This window comes from Amborella trichopoda, chromosome 12 (assembly GCF_054954075.1).
Source record: "Amborella trichopoda isolate Santa Cruz 75 chromosome 12, AtrichopodaSantaCruz75HAP2 v2.0, whole genome shotgun sequence".
NCBI lineage: Eukaryota > Viridiplantae > Streptophyta > Magnoliopsida > Amborellales > Amborellaceae > Amborella > Amborella trichopoda.
In genome coordinates this window covers 41338786-41357408 of record NC_142347.1, presented here as the reverse complement: position 1 = coordinate 41357408, position 18623 = coordinate 41338786, and the positions used below count along the sequence as shown (strand labels likewise).

The window sequence follows — 18623 nt, the reverse complement described above, 5'->3', positions numbered from 1 at the left end:
ACTCAAGAATTGAGCGGTCATTATTCAATATTAATTTCTTATGTTTTCTATGCACATATACAATATGTTTATTATTTTACACCTGCTTAAAATTTTCCTCTAGTACTTTCTTTGATGGAATTCTCTAAGTTTTCAAGAAAATTATTATTATGCTTTCTCAAAGAAAAGTTAACGTTATAAAAAATAAAAAAAAAATCTACTACCGAAGCATTACTATTTTATTTACCTGGAGTAGTTATTTATTTAAATATATTAGTAAAAATATAATAAAATCATTTAATAAATACGGTAGCTTATAAGGTTAACCTCAAGAGATGGATGGGAAATAAAGAAACAAAGAGCAAGATGAAAGAAATGAAAGGAAATCCATGAGTTTCATCGAGGTTTCACCATTGAGGAGAGAGAAAGATGAAAGCAGAGAGAGAGTGAGAGTTGTTCAAGAGAGAGGGAATAGGAGTCTCAATCGCCCTTTTTAGTTTAGCAACTTACTCGTTCTCGATAAGAACTTTAATTGTGCATCATAAAATATTTCCATGTATATTAAGTGTTTATGTTAAATATGTTTGTTAAACTTTATATGTTTTTGATAAGGGTACGGTTTGTATAGAGCCTAGGCTCTAAACAATCAAATTAGAGCCTACTTCAAATAGTGTTGAGAAATGTGGTTTTACTGCTGGAAATCTTTGTGATAGCCTTAAAATATATTTTTATATTTATTTATAAAGTTGAAAGCTTCAAAAATAGTGTAGATCGACAGATCTATGAAAACTTGACAATCTTGAAAATTGACGGTCTAAAAATGCATTACAAAATACACTATTTCCAAAACTTGGAATTCATTTTTTTCTTATGTCCATGCATCTTGATGTCAAGATGATCAATTTGAAGATATTTGGGCATCAAAACAACCTCTTCTAGTGAACTTTTTGAGGTAGGCTCAAATTTAATTGTTTAGATCCTTGGCTCTATACAAACTTTTCCCTTTTGATAAAGAACTAGAATTTAAACAAATAATGGAGCCATGAATCTCTCATTAACAACATTTTTTTAGCGGCAAATTAACTATAAAAACTGTACGTGAGTTAAAACATGCGGGGAGCAATTTCATGTGACTGTCTTATTGTAATATAATGAAACATACATTTTAAAATTGTGTTTAAAGCACTTGTTTAACCCTAGTTTTTTAACACTTTATCCACGAACAATTTCAAAAACCAAAATTTGAAAATACACCATAAAAATTACTATGTTTAATTTTCTAACCCAATGAACATAGGTCTTACATGGATGATTAGATCTAGGCGATAGAGTTAAGTCTTTTTTTATTCTAGTTTTTGTATATGGCCTTATAGACATGGATGCAGTTGGCATACGGATGCATCCGCAGGTGTAGAGGTAAGGTGCACCTTCAAATTTAATTATGGTATATAATTTTGATGTAAAATGTTTTTAGGATTATCTCAAAATCTATTTTTATATCTAATTATGAAATTTTAAATTTTAAAATGGTTAAAATCAAGTAGATCTATAAACATATGAAAATCTTGAAAATGGACGGTGTAGATAATATGTTGTAAAATGCACTATTTCTGAGACTTAAAATCTTTTTATTTTTCATAGTCATATATCTCAATGTCAAGATGATCAATCAAAGGGCTTTTCAACATTAAAACTACCTTTTCCGATGGATTTTAGAGGGACATCCGTAGGAAGCATCCTTATATAAACTTAGAAATTGTATGAACAATTCTAAAAAACTAGATCTTAATGTCCACCAAATGAATTGTGACTTATTGCTGGAGAATGACTCCATAATTTCTAAAGTACCTCCTATCAAGGGTGCTTAAAGTTAAACTTTGATGGTAGTTCCCTTGATAATCAGGGAGAAGCGGATATTGGAAGAGTGGTGTGAGATTCATCTAGACGGGGTTTCTTCTATAAGGCCGAGGTTTTGTGAAAACAAAATAATGCCTCACCTTAAATCCTCGTCTGGAAAGCACTTTCAGCGTCGGAAATCTCCATGATGGCTCTAAAATCAAATTCCAACACTGACTATGAAATTCGAAACTAAAAAGATAGTACAGATCTTGCAGAGTTATGAACACTTATTTTTGGGTGAAATGGACGATCTAGATAATTTATTATAAAATACACTATTTTTAGAGCTTGAAATCTTTTTTTTTTTCACAAACATAATGTTCAAGCCAAGATGATCAATAAAGGGTTTTTAATGCTTGAATTGTAATTTTTGATGAGTTATAAGTTGATGCTTTACTTGTTTTGATAGGGCCGCAGCCCTATTAAATCATTTTTCATGTTTTATTGTCAGAAAATGGTTTGATAGGACTGCAACCCTATTAAAATAAGTACATCCTCACCTCATAACTCAACACAAATTGCGAATCAATCGTTGGAAAACCTTTACATCGATCATCTCAATGTGAATATTATGGTTGTGAAAAAAAATTAAGAATTTAAACTCTAAAAATAGTGTACATTGTAACAAATTCCGTAGCCTGTCCATTATGCTTTAAAAGTAAGTGTTCACATATCCGGAAGATCTGTACTATTTTATTAGTTTCAAATTTTATTGTCGGTGTTGAAAATTGATAGAGATTTCCATCACTGAAAGTACTTTCCGGACGAGGATTCGACGTGAAGCTTTGTTTTGTTTTCATAAAGCCTAGGCCTTATAAAAACTTCATCCTTTATTTTGTGGTTTATACAAGGAGTCACATATATTATTATTATTTTTTAAACAAGGTTAATACATGGAATCCGTCTAAACAGTCAAAATAAGGCACGGTTCCAAACACAACAAGAAAATGTCGTTCTTCCACCATTTGCAATGAAATTTAAACCTCCAAAAGTAGTAGAGATTGAACAGATCTATAAATACTTAAAAATTCTAGAAATAATCGGTCTATATGATATTGCAAGATGAAATATTTTTAAGGAATGGAAGTCTTCCATATTTCACAAGAATGAGATTATCAAATGGATGGTTTTTTACCATTGAAACTGCTACACCCCTCATATAAACCATTTGCTTTAGGGCGTGTTTGATAAGTGGAAGTTTTTGGAGGTGGTAATTAAATGTCCCACTTCCATGTTTGATATTATTATGCGGAAGCAATAAAGTAGAAGGCGGCTTTTCACTCAGCTCTTTTTTAGTGTTAAAATGAGTTCATTTTTAGAAGATCTTCGTTCCATAAAAAATAATGGAAGAGCAATCTTCCATAATTTGTGGGATAGTTCGTTCCACTCTAAAAAAAACTCCACGTCTTAAGTTAGTATGCAACTATTAAGTTAGTATGCTACATGGGATTCTATAGTATGCTCTGCATAAGAAACTATGGTACTGTAACATGATCTACATGAGTTTTAAATCATTTTCTACGATGCATGATTGTTTGGAGTCAAAAAGTAGTGATATGATCTGGGCTCGAAGGCAACGTATCACCTCCGCATTCAATGAACCCAAATCAACGCATCTGACCACGATCGAACCATTGAATCCTCAACGGAAAAAACGACAATTAATGTGAGAGAGAGATCTATTGGTCGTAACATCCTAGAGAGAGGTTCATGGCAATCCGAGATGGAAATTGTTGCATGCGGCCTGGACTGCATTTCTACAATATGAACTCCAGAGGTATAAAGCATCCATCTTAAAGATGGATAAAAATGCGTGGTTCATTTAAAAACAATTGTAATTAATGGTCCAAATTTTTTTTTAATATAATTATTATTATTATTTTTTCATATGCATGGTCTCCATGTTTAAGATTATATATTCTCTAAAAGTTAATATCAAATTATATTTTAAAAAAATATTTTTTGCCAAGCCTGCATTTCTACCATATGTGGACTGGCCGCATAGAAACCGTGTCAATCCAATATTGTTAATATGTGGTTAGCAAATAACCTAAAGGCCATGAATCAATTTTTCTTCAAGTTCCTAATGTTTTCTTTTTTTTTTTGACAAAGATTCAAAGATTTTATTACTAAGTAAGGAACAAGAAAAGCATGTGGTTCGTCTAAAAACAATTGTAACTAACGGTCCAAATTATTTTTAATTATTTATTTTTTGTTTTTTTTTCATATTCATGATCTCTATATTTAAGATTATATATTCTCTAAAAATTAAGATCAAATTATATTTAAAAAAATATTTTTTGCCCAGCCCACATTTCTACAATATGTGGGCTGGCCGCATAGAAACCATGTCCATCCAAGATTGTTAATATGTGGTTAGCAAATGACCTAAAGGCCATGAATCAATTTTTCTTTAAGTTCCTAATGTTTTTTTTTTTTTTTTTTTTGACAAAGATTCAAAGATTTTATTGCTAAATAGGGAAAGAGATTACATCATTTGAAACAACAAGAGCAGGTAAAAGAGTCCCACCCTTCGCCAAGGAATCCGCCAATGAATTAGCTTCCCTAAACACATGGACGAAGGAAAGATAGATTGTTTCAACTAAATCCATCACTTGTAGCAAGAGGCCGCGCAATTCCCAAGGAACTCTTTATTCCTTATTACCCCATTTAACAATATTTAAGGAATCCCCTTCACAAATACAAGATCTACTTTGAAGTCTATCACCCAGAATTTTAACCCCACACAACAAAGCACTTAGCTCCGCATAATTGGTTGTTTTAACTCTATTCGGGCCAGCAAAAGAAAAAATAATGTTGGCCGAAGAATCACGCAACATCCCACCAATTCCTACAACACCTGGATTCCCTAAAAAACTGCTATCAAAGTTTAACTTAAAGCACTCACCAATAGTCGCCATATTAAAACTTCTCGATCTTGTACTAAGCCTCCCAAGCAAGAAAAGACTACTAAGTTAGCCATGACATCTACCTTGCTAACATTCCTCCCCCCCTTATTAATAGAAATCAAGCCCCAAATAGAGAGTTTTATATTGTTTAATAAAACTGAAAGAGACAATGATTTCCCCTCAAAGGTCTATCTATTTCTCTCTTTCCACACTTCCCAAAGAGGAACACCCTTGCTATCTGCCAAATAATTTTCCCCGTCTTAGGCAAATGAGGAATGGATAATTGAGAAACTAAGCCTGCCATGGAAGAAAGAAGTACCAAATAAATCATAACCGATTCAAAAGCCAAAACCAAATTTTCACCGTAAAGGAACAATGAATAAACATGTGAGCACTTGTTTCCTCATCCACTTTACAAAGGAGGCATACATTGGATAAAGTTTTCCCCCTTTTGATAAGATTGTCAGTAGTGAGAACCTTATTCAAAGTTGCAAACCAAATAAAGGCCTGAACTTTATGAGGAACTTTATTCAAAGTTCCTAATGCAAGGAATCAAATGCTTGAGTATGAGGGATACCTTGCCCTTTTTAAACAATAAAAATTATTTCATGAATCAATTTTGTTTATGTTAGGATTTAAAGATTGAATCCCGCCAAGATCGTGTCTTTATCTAGTTGGAAACAAAATAAGAGAGATCACGAGCCATAATATGAGATGTAAAACATGAAATACACACGTAACAAGAACATAAAGATTTACGTGGTTCACCCCAAGAAGGCTATATCTACGGGCATGGCAAAATGAAATCCACTATACTAATGAAAGTTACATTACAGATTTTAAGGCATAGAGTTGCCTCTATAACCCTCAACAAAACCAAGTCGAGTAAACCTTTTTAGACCCAGTGTCCCTATCGGCACCATCATCGACCTGTCATCTCTATTCCATAGCTGAACCACTGTCCAGGAAGAAACCATGTCCATTCCACATCTAAACCACTGTCTAGGGGGAGAACCTTGAGAGCAACAGAGACTTTCTCTCACTAAAAGGGAAAACCATTCAAAATCTTCATGGGAACCGCTTCTCTACAAAAAACCAGCCTCTTAATTTACATAAGACACATCTGTGGCATTTCTCTCCGTAGGAAGCTCCTTTAGGAAACTTATCAGTATCAATCTCAATTCTATATGAGATGGGATCTCCTTATGTGAGTGATTTTGGATATCACCATATCCAACAGTTTAGGGTGCGGTTTGTATTAGGTTGTGACCTTACGTATAGAAGGTTGCAATGCTCTATAAGGTCCATTTTTTATGGACAATGTAGATTGACATGTCCTTTTAGCATTAATATATGATACATCTTTTCAGATAATGCCTAATCTACACCATCTAAATAAATTAGATAATACATATTTCCGTTTGATAATGGCTAAAATAGTAAAGTATGGATACCAAGTTTGAAATGGGACTTTGGCAAATCAAATTTAAGAGCGAAGTTATTTTAGAGAGAGATGAAAGTGGATTTGTCTACCAAGAGAGATAGACATATGTAAAGAACTTCAATGTAATTTTAAAAAACAAATAAAAAACTTTTTCGGATATGTTATATATAGAATTTGCAATAAATGAAATAATAAAGAGATAAATAAAATAATGAAGAGAGATAGAAAAATCAACAAGACATAAGTGGTTTGGCAATGGTGCCTATATCTACGTAGGATAAAGTAGCATCTCATTCATAGGAGCTACTTTGGTTTACTAGAGGTTTATAGAGTTACAATTATTGTCCTTTAATAAACAAAACCCCATTCTAATTGTAATCCTACAAAATAAGAAACTTAATATAAGAAACTCAATATCTTGTAATCCACAAGATAGGAGACTTAATATCTTGCTACTATAACCATCAACACTGCCCCTCAAGTTGGTCGCAGCTATCCATGGAGCCCAACTTAGGTAGTATCTGATGGAACCTTGTCTTTGCAATAACTTTGGTAAATATGTCTACAAATTGATTTTCACTTCGAACATAAGGAGTCTTAATAAATTTTTACTGAATATTTTCTCTCACAAAGTGACAATCAACTTATATATGTTTGGTTCTTTCATGAAAAACTAGATTGGAGGTTATATGTATAATTATGTGATCATCACATAACATCTCTAGTGGATTAACTGTTAAGAACCCAATATCTCGAAGTAATGATTTTAGCCAAATCAATTCACTTGTAATTGAAGCAATAGCTCTACATTTGGCCTCTGCACTGGATTGAAAAACTACATTTTGTTTTTTTCTTTTTCAAGTAACAAAGTTTCCTCCGACTAATGTATAATAGTCAGTAGTGAATCTCATGTCAATCAGACTACCTGCCCAGTCAGCATCAAAATAACCAATAATATTAGTGTGACCATTATGTTTCGTCCAAATACCTCTGCTGAGTGATTACGTAAGATATATGAGAATCTCATTGATAGCCTCCATAAGACATAATCTAGGTGCATGCATAAATCAACTCACAAGGCTAACCGCATACATTATATCTTGTCATGTCAAAGTCAAATAAATCAATCTGCCCACAAGTCTATGAAAACGGCCCACATTTTCATGAGTTATGAGTTATGAGCTTGGAGAAGAACTTGGTCTTACCAACACCATGAGCAGGAATCAAAGAACTATTAGCAATAGACACATGGTTCATATTTTCGTTATTTTTTAGCTTAGATAGAACTATAAGTTACCTATCATATGATTTATGGCTCCTGGGTCTATTATCCAAGAAAAAGTATCGCAGCAAGATATAGAAGCATAACGGTTAACTAGGTCTAGGAATGAAGAAGAAGGATCATGTGTGGATGAAGAAATAACATTGTTACTTGGTTGCTGATAATGATCACAGTTTGAGTTTGAGTATTTATATCTACAAAGAGTAAATTAGTAACTCATTCATAAAGATTGTTGTAGTTTACGAGCTATTTATATAGTTATAACTCTTGTCTTTTTAGAAACAAAATCTTATTACAACTGTAATCCTACAAAATAAGAAACTCAATATAAAAAAACTCAATATCTTGTAATCCACAAGATAGAAAACTTAATATCTTATTGCTATAATCGTCAACATTATAATTTATTTTTTTAAAAAAATAAATATTTTAAAAATACACATTACATTAGTTAAAAAGCCGATCTTGTCACAAATTGTGTTGTATATGTCCCACTGCTAACTAGGTTAGGATCTGTAAGAATGCGCCGAGGCAAATCTCACCTAGAGGAATAGGCATGGGTAAATAATTTTAGTGTAATTATGAGAAATTTGTCAAGGGTTTTATTGGATAATAGTAAAAAAGAACTTTGAAAATCACACTTTTTAAAAATTTGTTCAGAAAAACAGTCTTGTTAACAAGTTATGTCGTATATCGGATTATCCATAAGGTTAAGATTGTAATAGTGAACTAAGTCAAATCTCATTGGTTCGCCTCACATTCAACCTGATGGTGGACGGGAAGGTATGAATAAGTGGAGCGACGGCAGGAGAGAGGAGTTCACTCGACTTAAGAGAAGACTACCTACTTAATTATGGGTGCGGTTTGTATAGAGCCTAGGCACTGAACAATCAAATTAGAGCATACCTCCAAATATTCACGAGAAATGTGGTTTTAACACCGAAAATTTTTGCGATAACTTTAAAATATATGTTTATCTTTATTTACAAAGTTTAAAAGTTAAAAATGGTATAGATGGACGGATATATGAAAACTTAAAAATCTTGCAAATTTTGAGAATTGACAGTAAAAAAATGCATTACAAAATACACTATTTCCAAAATTTAAAATAAATTTTTTTCTCATGTCCGTGCATCTTGATATCGAGATGATCAATTTGAGGATACTTGGGCACTAAAACAATCTTGTTTAGTGAAATTTTTGGGGTAGGGTCGAATGTGATTGTTTGTTTGAACTGCAAGTATGGTCTAAGCGTCAGGCCTGAGCCCAAGTGCCACGTGGGGCCAGGCCTCAGCCGGGGCCATGACTGGCCTTGGTGGCCTAGCTACATATTTGCCCTTTTCTTTTTTGAATCTAATTGGGCTGGGCCAAGAGCAGGACCAATCAGCATGGTCTAGGCCCACAACAGCACTATTGGGTCATGGGCCTGCTTCAAGCCAGGGCTGGCCCTGCCCAAGCCCTCGCCCTCGGAGATTTCCATCCCTAGCTTGTTTTAGTACCCCCATTTGACACAGTATAGGCTTAGGCCAACGCTATAGGGACCTGGGCCCTGCTCGGGCCTAGCTCAAGCCAGGGCTGGCCTAGATTCCCAATCCTAGCTTTGCAGTTAGTATGTCAAATGGGACAAAACGGTATGCAAGTAATAATTACTAAAATTTGGACTAGACTTTGGATGGGTACCAAACTTGAACGATTTGTAGCTGCGGATCATAGTTGGCAAGTCTCCGACTAAGAACACGATTTTTTTAAAAAGGAATTCCAATTTTTTGAAATCCATTAATAACTTGGATTTTTTATATCCGTGAAAAAAACTCCAAATTTTCAAAAGATCTTCAGAAATTCTTTTTTTTTTTATGGAGTCATAATAAAAGGTGTATTTTATCTTCTCTCATAAAGGTTTTTATAACAAAACTTCTTCCATGTAAGTTGACTACTCTTCTTCCTTGATTTGATATATTTGAAAATTTATTTTTTAGATATGCTCATTAAAATTTAGGCTAAATTAAGAATCCTGATATATAAAAAATTCCATTAAAATCTTCATCAATATTCCTATAAAAAATTGTATTAAAAAAAATACAACCAACGCATTACTAAAATTTGGACTTGACTTTGGATGGGTACCAAACTGAACGATTTGTGGCTTCGGATCATCGTTGGCAAGTCTCGGACTAAGAACACAATTTTTTCTAAAAAGAATTCCAGTTTTTTGTATTCCATTAATAACTTGGATTTTTTATATCCGTAAAAAAAACTCCAAATTTTCAAAAGATCTTTAGAAATGCGGGTTTTTTTTTTTTTGGAGCAGATATAAAAGGTGTATTCTATCTTCTCTAAAACACGTTTTTTAACAAAACTTCTTCCATGTAAGTTTACTTCTCTTCTTCCTTGATTTGATATTTGAAATTTTATTTTTGAGATATGCACATTAAAATTTAGACTAATAAGAATCCTTATATATAAAAAATTCCATCAAAATCTTCATCAATATTCCTATAAAAAATTGTTTTAAAAAAACATACTGCCAATGCATTCCTATAAAAATATATTCTTAATATGTAGATTTAGAGGAAGAATAACACACTAACATATGTCCTTTTTCTCTGAACCAAGAGCACCATTCCAACGAGGAAGAGAAAGGGAGAAGTTTGATTAAATTACACATTTAGGTAACAAGGAATTTGGGGGTAATGTTCAAATATTTGGAGTTGAGTTTGCATACTCATCTTTTTCAGTACAAGTCGTTTGTCATTTGTTCTGTAAATATTAATTTTACCATTGGATGAAGTTTCTATAAGGCCTAGGCCTAATGGAAACAAAATAAAGCCTCACCTCATATCCTCGTCTGAAAAGCACTTTCGACTAAGAAAATATTTATGACGGCTCTAAAATCAATTTCCAACATCAACATTAATATTTGAAACTAAAAAAAAGAAGGTACAGATCTTGCAGATCTATGAGTACTTATTTTTAGTACAAAATGGACGGTCTAGATAATTTGTTAATACACTATTTTTAGAGCTTGAAATCATAACTATTTTTTTTAACAACCATGATGTTCAAGTCGAGATTATTGATGAAAAGGTTTTCTAATGCTTGAATTGCAATTCTCGATGAATAATGAGGTGAGGATTTACTTATTTTGATAGGGCTGCAGCCCTATCAAACTATTTTTCAATCTTATATTAAGGGTTGCTTCGTCTTCTTGTTTCCTAACAACAATCACAATTTTCACAAAAAATTTTCAAAAAATTTTCAAGTAGGATCATAAATGATATCAAGTAAGAATTTATAATTGTAGTTTGTATAAGGTGTCAATCTTAAATAATCCAAGTAATGTACACCTTTAAATTATGCACTACAAGAGGCACTATTTGCAAAATTTAACATCAATTTTTTCTTTTTCATACCCTTACATCTCAATATCAAGCTAGTTGGTCAGTTAGAGGATTTTGACAATATATTGGTAGGTTTTTGAGATGCACCTTACTTCTACAATATAAAGTTGACACCTTACATAAACTTTCTCCTATAATCATTTTTCAGTGATCTTGAGGTATGTTTGCAATAACTACAAACTATTATTCTACCAGAAATCTTTGCATATCCGATTTTTGCCCTGATTTTAGCGATACTTTGGTCTTTGCATATCCGATTCTTGCCCTGATTTTAGCGATACTTTGGTTTAACAAGCATATTATTATTCCCTCATTCACTTGGTATAGTTTGGATTAGGTTGAACCGCCATCATAGTGGTACGACCAGTTTTCGATGGCACTAACCGGCTTCAAGAACATGTTAATGGGCTGGGTGTGAGTAAACGTTGACCGGTCCAGGTAACCTACACTAACCGGGCAAGACCCAACCCGGCTAAAATGGGGTAATTGTTCTTTAGAAAATGTCAACAAATCCAAAAAATATGCTTAAAATATAATTAAATGAAATACATCCAAAGGAGATTAAAACGATAGTGAAAAAAATGGATATTGAACAATCAATTTGTGCAAAAGGATATTTAAAAAATAAACTTAAAAACATGGGAAAATTAAAAATAACTATTTATGGCCATAATACTTTTCAATCTATTTCAAAAAGTTAAAAAATATATTACAAATAAATTTTTTAATTTTTAATTTTTTTAATGGGTTATGTTAAGGTGTTCACACTATAGAGCATTTTATAATGGACCCAGTTTCTATACGGCCAAGCCTGCATATGTAGAAATGCGGGCCTCTTAATAAATCTATTTTTGAGATGGATTTTAATACTTAATTTTTAATGACATGTAATCTCTATCATGGAGATTATGGATATGAAAAAAAAAATAGAAATAATAATTCTTGTAAGAAAACATTTGAACCATTAGTTTCTATTGTTTTCAGATGAAACACCTACTTGCATCCATCTTTAAGATGGATGTTGTACACTTTTTGGACTGCATATGTAGAAATGCGATCCAACCCGCATAAAACAATTTTTATTTTATAATTGTATTTAACAAATTTTGGACATTTATATACTCTTGTTTTGTATATGGAGCATTTTTTTAACGAGAGTATTTTTAATCGTTAGGAGATGTGTGTAACATCACCCATATGGATGATGTTATCCCCCCTAATGATAAAAAACATTTCTTTAAATAAAAAACACGTTTCTTAAAGAAATGCTCCATATACATAACAAAAATATACAAGTGTACAAAATTTGTGGAGTACAATCATAAAAATGAGACCACACCCGCATACGTAGAAATATGAGCCTCTTAATAAATCTATTTTTTAGATGGATTTTAGGCCTTAATTTTTAAAAACATAATCTCTAACATGAGATCATATGAATATGAAAATATAAATAAATTTTAAAAATTAAAAATAATAATTCTAATAAAAAAACATTTGGATGATTAATTTCTATTATTTTTAGATGGAACATCTTGCATCATCTTTAAGATGGATGCTTTACACTTTCAGAACCGCCTATGTAGAAATGCCCTATATCGTGCATGAAAAATATTTTTCTATTATAAAATACTATATGGTGTAAACCCCATCATAAGCCTTTAAATATTTATGGCTATAATACTTCTCAATCTTTTTCAAAACAATAGAAAATATTAAAAGATCTATTAAAAATAAAAATTTTATTTTTTTCAATTTTTAATATAGTTTTCAGGCTTTTCTTTTTTAAGTTAAGGTGGTCAAGCCAGTTAACCACCCTAACCGGGGGTCCGTGTTGAACGGGCAAGTCAGTGGATACGACTTAACTGAACGTTTGTGTGATTGACATAATTTAGAGAGAGAGAGAGTGAATTGAAGGGAGAGAATGATCTTCGAATATGTTTCATAACATAAATGTGGAGGACTTTGTTAAGCAAAGACAATAAAGTGAGAGGAGAAATGAAGAGATAGATGTTAATGTCAAGCGTTCAAAAAGAGCGATGTTGATGTCATGCAACGCCATTCAAGAACTCATGAAAACACAGGAGAGAGAGACAGAGACCCGACAGGCCCAGGCCACTAACCAACCCTAATCTCACTGACATGATGTTTCTTGTCCCATGCGCCCCCCAACCTTTCCAAAAGCATTAAACAAATGCCAAAACTCCATGGCCCTCACCATTCCCCCTGCTCCCTCTCTTCCCGCCCTTCTGTTGCCGCATTCATAAATCGATTCCCCAATTTTCACATCAAATCCCGCCCTTCTCTCTCTGTTCAAGACCACGTGTAAGCACATCTCCCCTCCCTTCACAACTCCACCCACCCCATCCCACTCCCCAAAAAAATTTAAATAAATAAATATATCCCAAAAACTTCCCAAGACACGAGAAAAAAACTTGTAATAAACAAATTACGAAAACCAAACCAAACCAAACGGGTGATAAGAGAGAAAGACAGCAAGTTGGCCAACCATCGTTGGTACTCACTACTCGTTGACTCTGTCCATTAAATCACAATAACCATAAAAAAAAACTACTCATTTTAAACAATAACGCCTGTTTTTGTGCATCATTATTCCCTGGGCCCCACCTTTGAAATTCTCTCTTCCCATTTCTCTCTCTTCGCATGCTAAATAATGAAACAGCCCCCCACCCAAATAACGTTCCCTTCCTTACTTTTTTTTTACATTACACAAATATATATTTTATTTCGTGAAAGCCCAAAAGACGACAAACAAACTCCCCAACAAATTAAAAAGACTACAGAAAAAAGCTAGAGAGAGAAAAAAATTTAAAAAAGGAGCCTACTCATAAAGCATTTAAAGAAACGGATTGTTAACTCACGCCAAGTCTATGTAAATACGGCGTCAAAATACACGCTGAGACGGCCCTATTCCCGTAGACTTGACGCCGTTAGTTCGAGGACCCCTCCTTCGGCTCGGGCCCTCTCTTTCTCTCTCCCTCACGGTTTCGAAACGGAGGCCGCGTCCTTGACGGCGCCGACATCGGTTCCGTTGGCCATCGCGGACTGCACGGTCAGCACCGACATGCTCGGGGATGAGGGCACGTCGGCGTTGGTTGGGCCCATCAGCACCGATGATGGATTCCTCGTGTGACACGTGGCGGATGAGATAGCCGATGCAAGCGAAATAGGCATGAGGCATAGGCCCTTCCCTTGTAAATATTGCATAGCGGAACCCATGTCCTCTTCCATTAGCTTTGCAACCTGGTGTTCCGTTACCGTTAGGCTGTCCTGCGTCGGCGTTTGACCCCCGCTTGCATTCCGTCCAATTCCATTAGCCTGGATGCAGTCTCCTCCTCCCTGTAGTATAACGGACATCACGTCAGCTTAACGGAAAAACCCTTTCACATTCCAAATGGACTTTCTAGAAACAAATGCATAACTTTTTGCCACTTCCGAGCTTTTCCGATCTTGGGTTTCCTCGATACCAGTTTCAAGGTTTTCGATCTCCGAAATGACTTTCCCCTTATTAATGGTATTCGATTTATATTTTTCAATTAATTTTATGCGATATTAATTGGTTACCTCTGAGGAAATATCAGCAACGAGTGGGGCAACAGCAGCTGCACCACCTAATCTGCTCATACTCAGAACCTGCAACAAAAAGGAGAGAGAGAGAGAACAAATAAATATTAATAAAAAAAAGCCCAAAATAAAATAAAATCAAATCAGAATAAAGATTTTGTGGTTCGGCTTCTAGCAATAAAACTAATGGAAGAAATGTTACCTTGACTTGGAGCTGGAGGAATTTCACATACTCAATGATTTCGTCAAGCATGGAAGCTTTGTCAGTCTAGAGAGAGAAAGAGAGTAGGTAAGTATCAATTACAAGACAAAAGACCAGGTAGCACTCCTATTCCTTAGGCCATATAAATTACAGAAACAAGGAAAAGATGGGAAATATACCTTATTAGCGTTAGGTACCAGTTCTTGCAGTGCTTTCATTCTCTCTGCGATTCTCTCCCTGCGCAACTGGAAAATTCATAAACAAAAAAAACAAAAAAACAAATCAATGAGGAGAAAGAATTAAAAAGAAGAAAGATATCATAAAGCATTTCCTTTCTATTAATTTCTTTCTACTCAGCCAACTCTTCATTACTTGGATTTGGCATTTTCTTTGCATTTGATATTATTATTTATTTTAATGCAGTCGCTCAATCCTAATTATTCAGTAAACAATTGATTCTGCATTCGATTTCATTCTTTGTACTTGGATTTATTTTATTTTTTTGCACTTACTCTTTCAGCAATGCTATGTGGATCGGTGGCTTGGCCACGGCGAGCCCTAACCCTAGGCCTCGCAGGAGCAGCGTTCCCCGTTGGTCCCGAACCAGGTGGTGCATGATTCATTGCTGGATTTCCACCTCCAAAGGTTTGAGAAGGGAGCTGACCCTGCAAAATAAGTTCAAGGAGAAAAGGATAAAGCACATATTTTCCTAAGCAATAAATGAAATTAAAATCACCTTAAACAAATAAAATAATAAGAGAAATAGGGAGAAAGACGACAGATTTGGGATATATCAGAGACCTGAGAATAGAAATGCTGGTTATTGGGTTGAGAAGCTCGAGGCTGAGATGCTGCGGAGAAGCCATTGTAGAGACCTGGAACCAGTCCATCACCGACCTGTAACTTCAACCACGGTTACTCAGCAATGGATGACAAACACAAAAAACCAAAAAAGTCGGAAAGAAATTAAAAAATGAAAATTCAGGCTAAGCCATATAGTAGTTATTTTTCAAACACAAAATAAAGGAATTCAGGCTAACTCTATAAAAATTTTAATGTTACTACACAAAAAATCGCAAAGCACATAGATTGTGAGGGAAAAAAAAAATTTTAAAAAAAAATCAGTCCAAATCCCAAAAAAAAGTTCAAATATTGAGGAAAAGTATGCTAGCTACAAGTAAATATTTCTAAATAATAAAATCCAAGTTAACTTCATTGCCGCCTCCTCGAAAGAAGCTTAAACCGCCTTTGTAATAGTTTCACACAAACCCAAGAAAATATCATAAAAACGAGGAAAAATAATTACCCAAAAAAAAAAGAACAAGAATATCAGAATCTTACCCCATTGCCGGCCTTGAAAGAAGCTTCAACCTCGTCTCTCGCTCGATCAACCATAATCTGCGTTTCCTCATTTGAATCTTGACCCCCTTGGCCTAAACTCAATGGAAGGGGAGGCATCATACCCCCATCGCTCAAACAACTAGATGAACCAGGTGACCTAGCCACCCCTCTGGGCGAAATCAACTGTGCCGCTCCAATCCCTGCGTTATTCAGCTTCAAACCAGGCGAACTTTGGCTTGAGATTTGGTGTTGCCTCAGCCTCGAAGCCAATAAGGACGATTCATCATAGTATGGTGAAATGTTTTCGGATGAATTTTCAGTCTTGGTACCTGAATTCGAGTTTAGGGAGATGGAGAAAAGCTTTGAATTTTGAAGGGTTTGTGGATTGAGCTCAGGCCATGGAGATTTTGAAAGTTCGGCCCAAGAAGAAGGGAGAGTAGAGAGCATTTGGTCAAAGAGATCGTCATGGTGTTGATCAAAATGGGGTTGAATTTGTTGGGTTATTTGTTGGTTTTGGTTTTGGCTTTGATTTTGATGCAGAGTGGTGTGTTGCTGTTGTTGAAGGTCTTGCAGAGAGGTTAAGCAAGTTGTCATGGAGTTCACACCTTGCATTTCTGTTTCGCAGGGTTGATGATGCATAAGAGGGGTTATCCGAGCCGCTGGATTGGGCCAGAGAAGATCAGAGACCGTTGGATGGGATCCTGGGGAAGATGCAGTGTAGAGAGAGGAGATGTAGATTTTTTAGAGAGAGAAAGGAGCTCGTTCTAGTGAGAGAGGTGTAGATTTAACAGTGGAAAGAGAGAAAAAGAGGTCGCTCCAGTAAGAGAGAGAGAGAGCTCAGTCTAAATTTACTGAAAGAAGGAGGTCGTTCAAAGTGTGTGAGAGAGATAAGTTCCTTCTGATGAGCAAGGAAGAAGTGACAGGTCTAGCGGGAATTTTTTAGAGAGGGAGAGAGGTAGTCAGCGTGTCTGTCCTTCCCGCTTTACCTTTTTCTTTTCTTTTCTTTTCTCTGCTACTTTGACACGCAAATGCGATGAACCTACAAAGAGACACCGGATAAAAACCGCTTTCTCTCTCTAAGCTCTCAACTTGTTTTTTGCAGATTTAAAAGCCACAATCCACCATTTCTATATACACTCGTCAACTCAAACAAGTCTTTGAATTTCTCTCTCTGAATAACTTTTATTACTGATCAAATCACATACCAACCAAAAACCCTAGAGAGGGAAAACCCATTACACATCAATCGAAAATATAGACTGAAATGATCTACTGAGAAACAAGGCTTTTCTCACAATAACCGCCTCTTCAGTCAACCTAAAAACCAGAAAAAGAAAACCTGATCCCAAATCACCGACTCTTTCTCTCTCTCTCTCTCTCTGTGAAAAGCCCAGCCCAAGGAGAATAGCGCTCTAAAACTGCTCCTGCAATAGTTGCAGAGTTTGTGGCATGAGAGGAGTTTGAATTAACAGAGAGAGGAGCAGTTCTAGGGTTTCAGAAACAAAGGCGTTGCAGTATAAAACATACCTAAATTAGGGTTTCGAAACCCCAGCTTTCTCTCTTCTTCCTCTCCTGCCACTGCTGATTTCACTGCTTCTTCCGTTTTGTATCAGCGCAGAGAAAGAGGGCATTTCGTATCACAAATAAATTCCAAAAGACAATCTCCTTCATTTCTCCTCATTAAATACTCTCATTTTCTCTCTCCAACCATGGACTGGATTTCTCTCTCTATCTACGCTCTTTCTCTCTCTAACCGTGGACTCCTTGTTGTTACGGAGCTGACCCTGGTTAATTCTCACCGGTTAAGGATGTGACCCTGGTTAACTGAAGAGGGCCCGCTATGTCTAGGGTTTCTTCTCTCTCTCTAAATCCTTAAAGTTTTCTCTCTCATCCTTCCGAAATTTCTCTCTCTTAAATCCTTCGGAATTTCACAAGTACCCTTTGGCATGAAATTACTATAAATATCCTTTTTGTGCGCTGCCATGGTCGCTAATGGATGGGATTATTTTGGTAATTTGAACTGAGCTTGGAATCCGGATTAGCTGAATTTTTATCAAAAAAAATTATTTATTCCGTTGAAGAATGGTGAAATTTCAAGTTATTCGCGAGTTTAGGCTGGTAAATTTCGGCGAAAATATTTGGCGGATTGAAATTTCGGTGAAGATCACCGATAAATACCTCTCGTTCCAAGTTCTTAGTCGGTTGGTTTCAAATTGAAAAAGGGTATTTTCGGTTTCATATGTTAGCTTTAAATTAATTACGAATAAGGCGGGGAAATATTAATTCAGGGATATTAATTTGGGAGAAATTTGAGTTAAATTTCACCTGTGTACTTGATTTAATTTATCGTTGGTACTTGGAACTAAATTATTGCTGACATTTTCCGTAAATGACCAAATGCCCCTGAAGTGAGATTCAAAACTTGTTTAAAAAATAATTGAGATTTTTGGGCCCAATTCGGATTTGACCAGATTAGTAAAAGCCTCCTTAAGAGAGAACAACATGAAAAAGTTTGCATAAGGTGTTTACCTTGTCCCGTACAAGTAAGGTGCGTCTAAAAACCACTAGAAAAAGTTGTTTTTAT

The 18623-nt window shown here is 34.9% G+C and overlaps 1 protein-coding gene across 3 annotated transcripts; it reads right to left on the bottom strand.

The window, feature by feature from the left end:
- Positions 1-13625: 13625 nt before the first annotated feature.
- On the bottom strand, positions 13626-17755 carry LOC18447022 (bHLH transcription factor RHL1). 3 transcript variants are annotated; one of them, XM_020675240.2, is made up of 8 exons: positions 17567-17755; positions 16040-17463; positions 15500-15595; positions 15211-15363; positions 14878-14943; positions 14699-14764; positions 14497-14565; positions 13626-14271 (listed from the first exon to the last, which is right to left on the bottom strand). In XM_020675240.2, the coding sequence occupies exons 2-8, from the start codon at positions 16676-16678 to the stop codon at positions 13912-13914; spliced, it is 1449 nt and encodes a 482-aa protein (XP_020530899.1). In that variant the 5' UTR covers positions 16679-17463; positions 17567-17755; the 3' UTR covers positions 13626-13911. The 3 variants fall into 3 exon arrangements, with proteins under 3 accessions (XP_020530899.1, XP_011628047.1, XP_006857186.2); XM_011629745.3 differs by having other exon boundaries at positions 16040-17078; XM_006857124.4 differs by having other exon boundaries at positions 16040-16740.
- Between the last annotated feature and the right edge of the window lie 868 nt (positions 17756-18623).

What these genes read in the sequence shown, in the direction of transcription:
- LOC18447022 (XM_020675240.2), bottom strand. Translation starts at nt 16,678, where the DNA reads ATGCATCATCAACCCTGCGAAACAGAAATGCAAGGTGTGAACTCCATG. An exon ending in TGGTACCTAACGCTAATAAG is followed by an intron (nt 14,765 to 14,877) that starts GTATATTTCCCA and finishes TTCTCTCTCTAG; the next exon opens with ACTGACAAAGCTTCCATGCT. An exon ending in TCCTCCAGCTCCAAGTCAAG is followed by an intron (nt 14,566 to 14,698) that starts GTAACATTTCTT and finishes TTTTTGTTGCAG; the next exon opens with GTTCTGAGTATGAGCAGATT.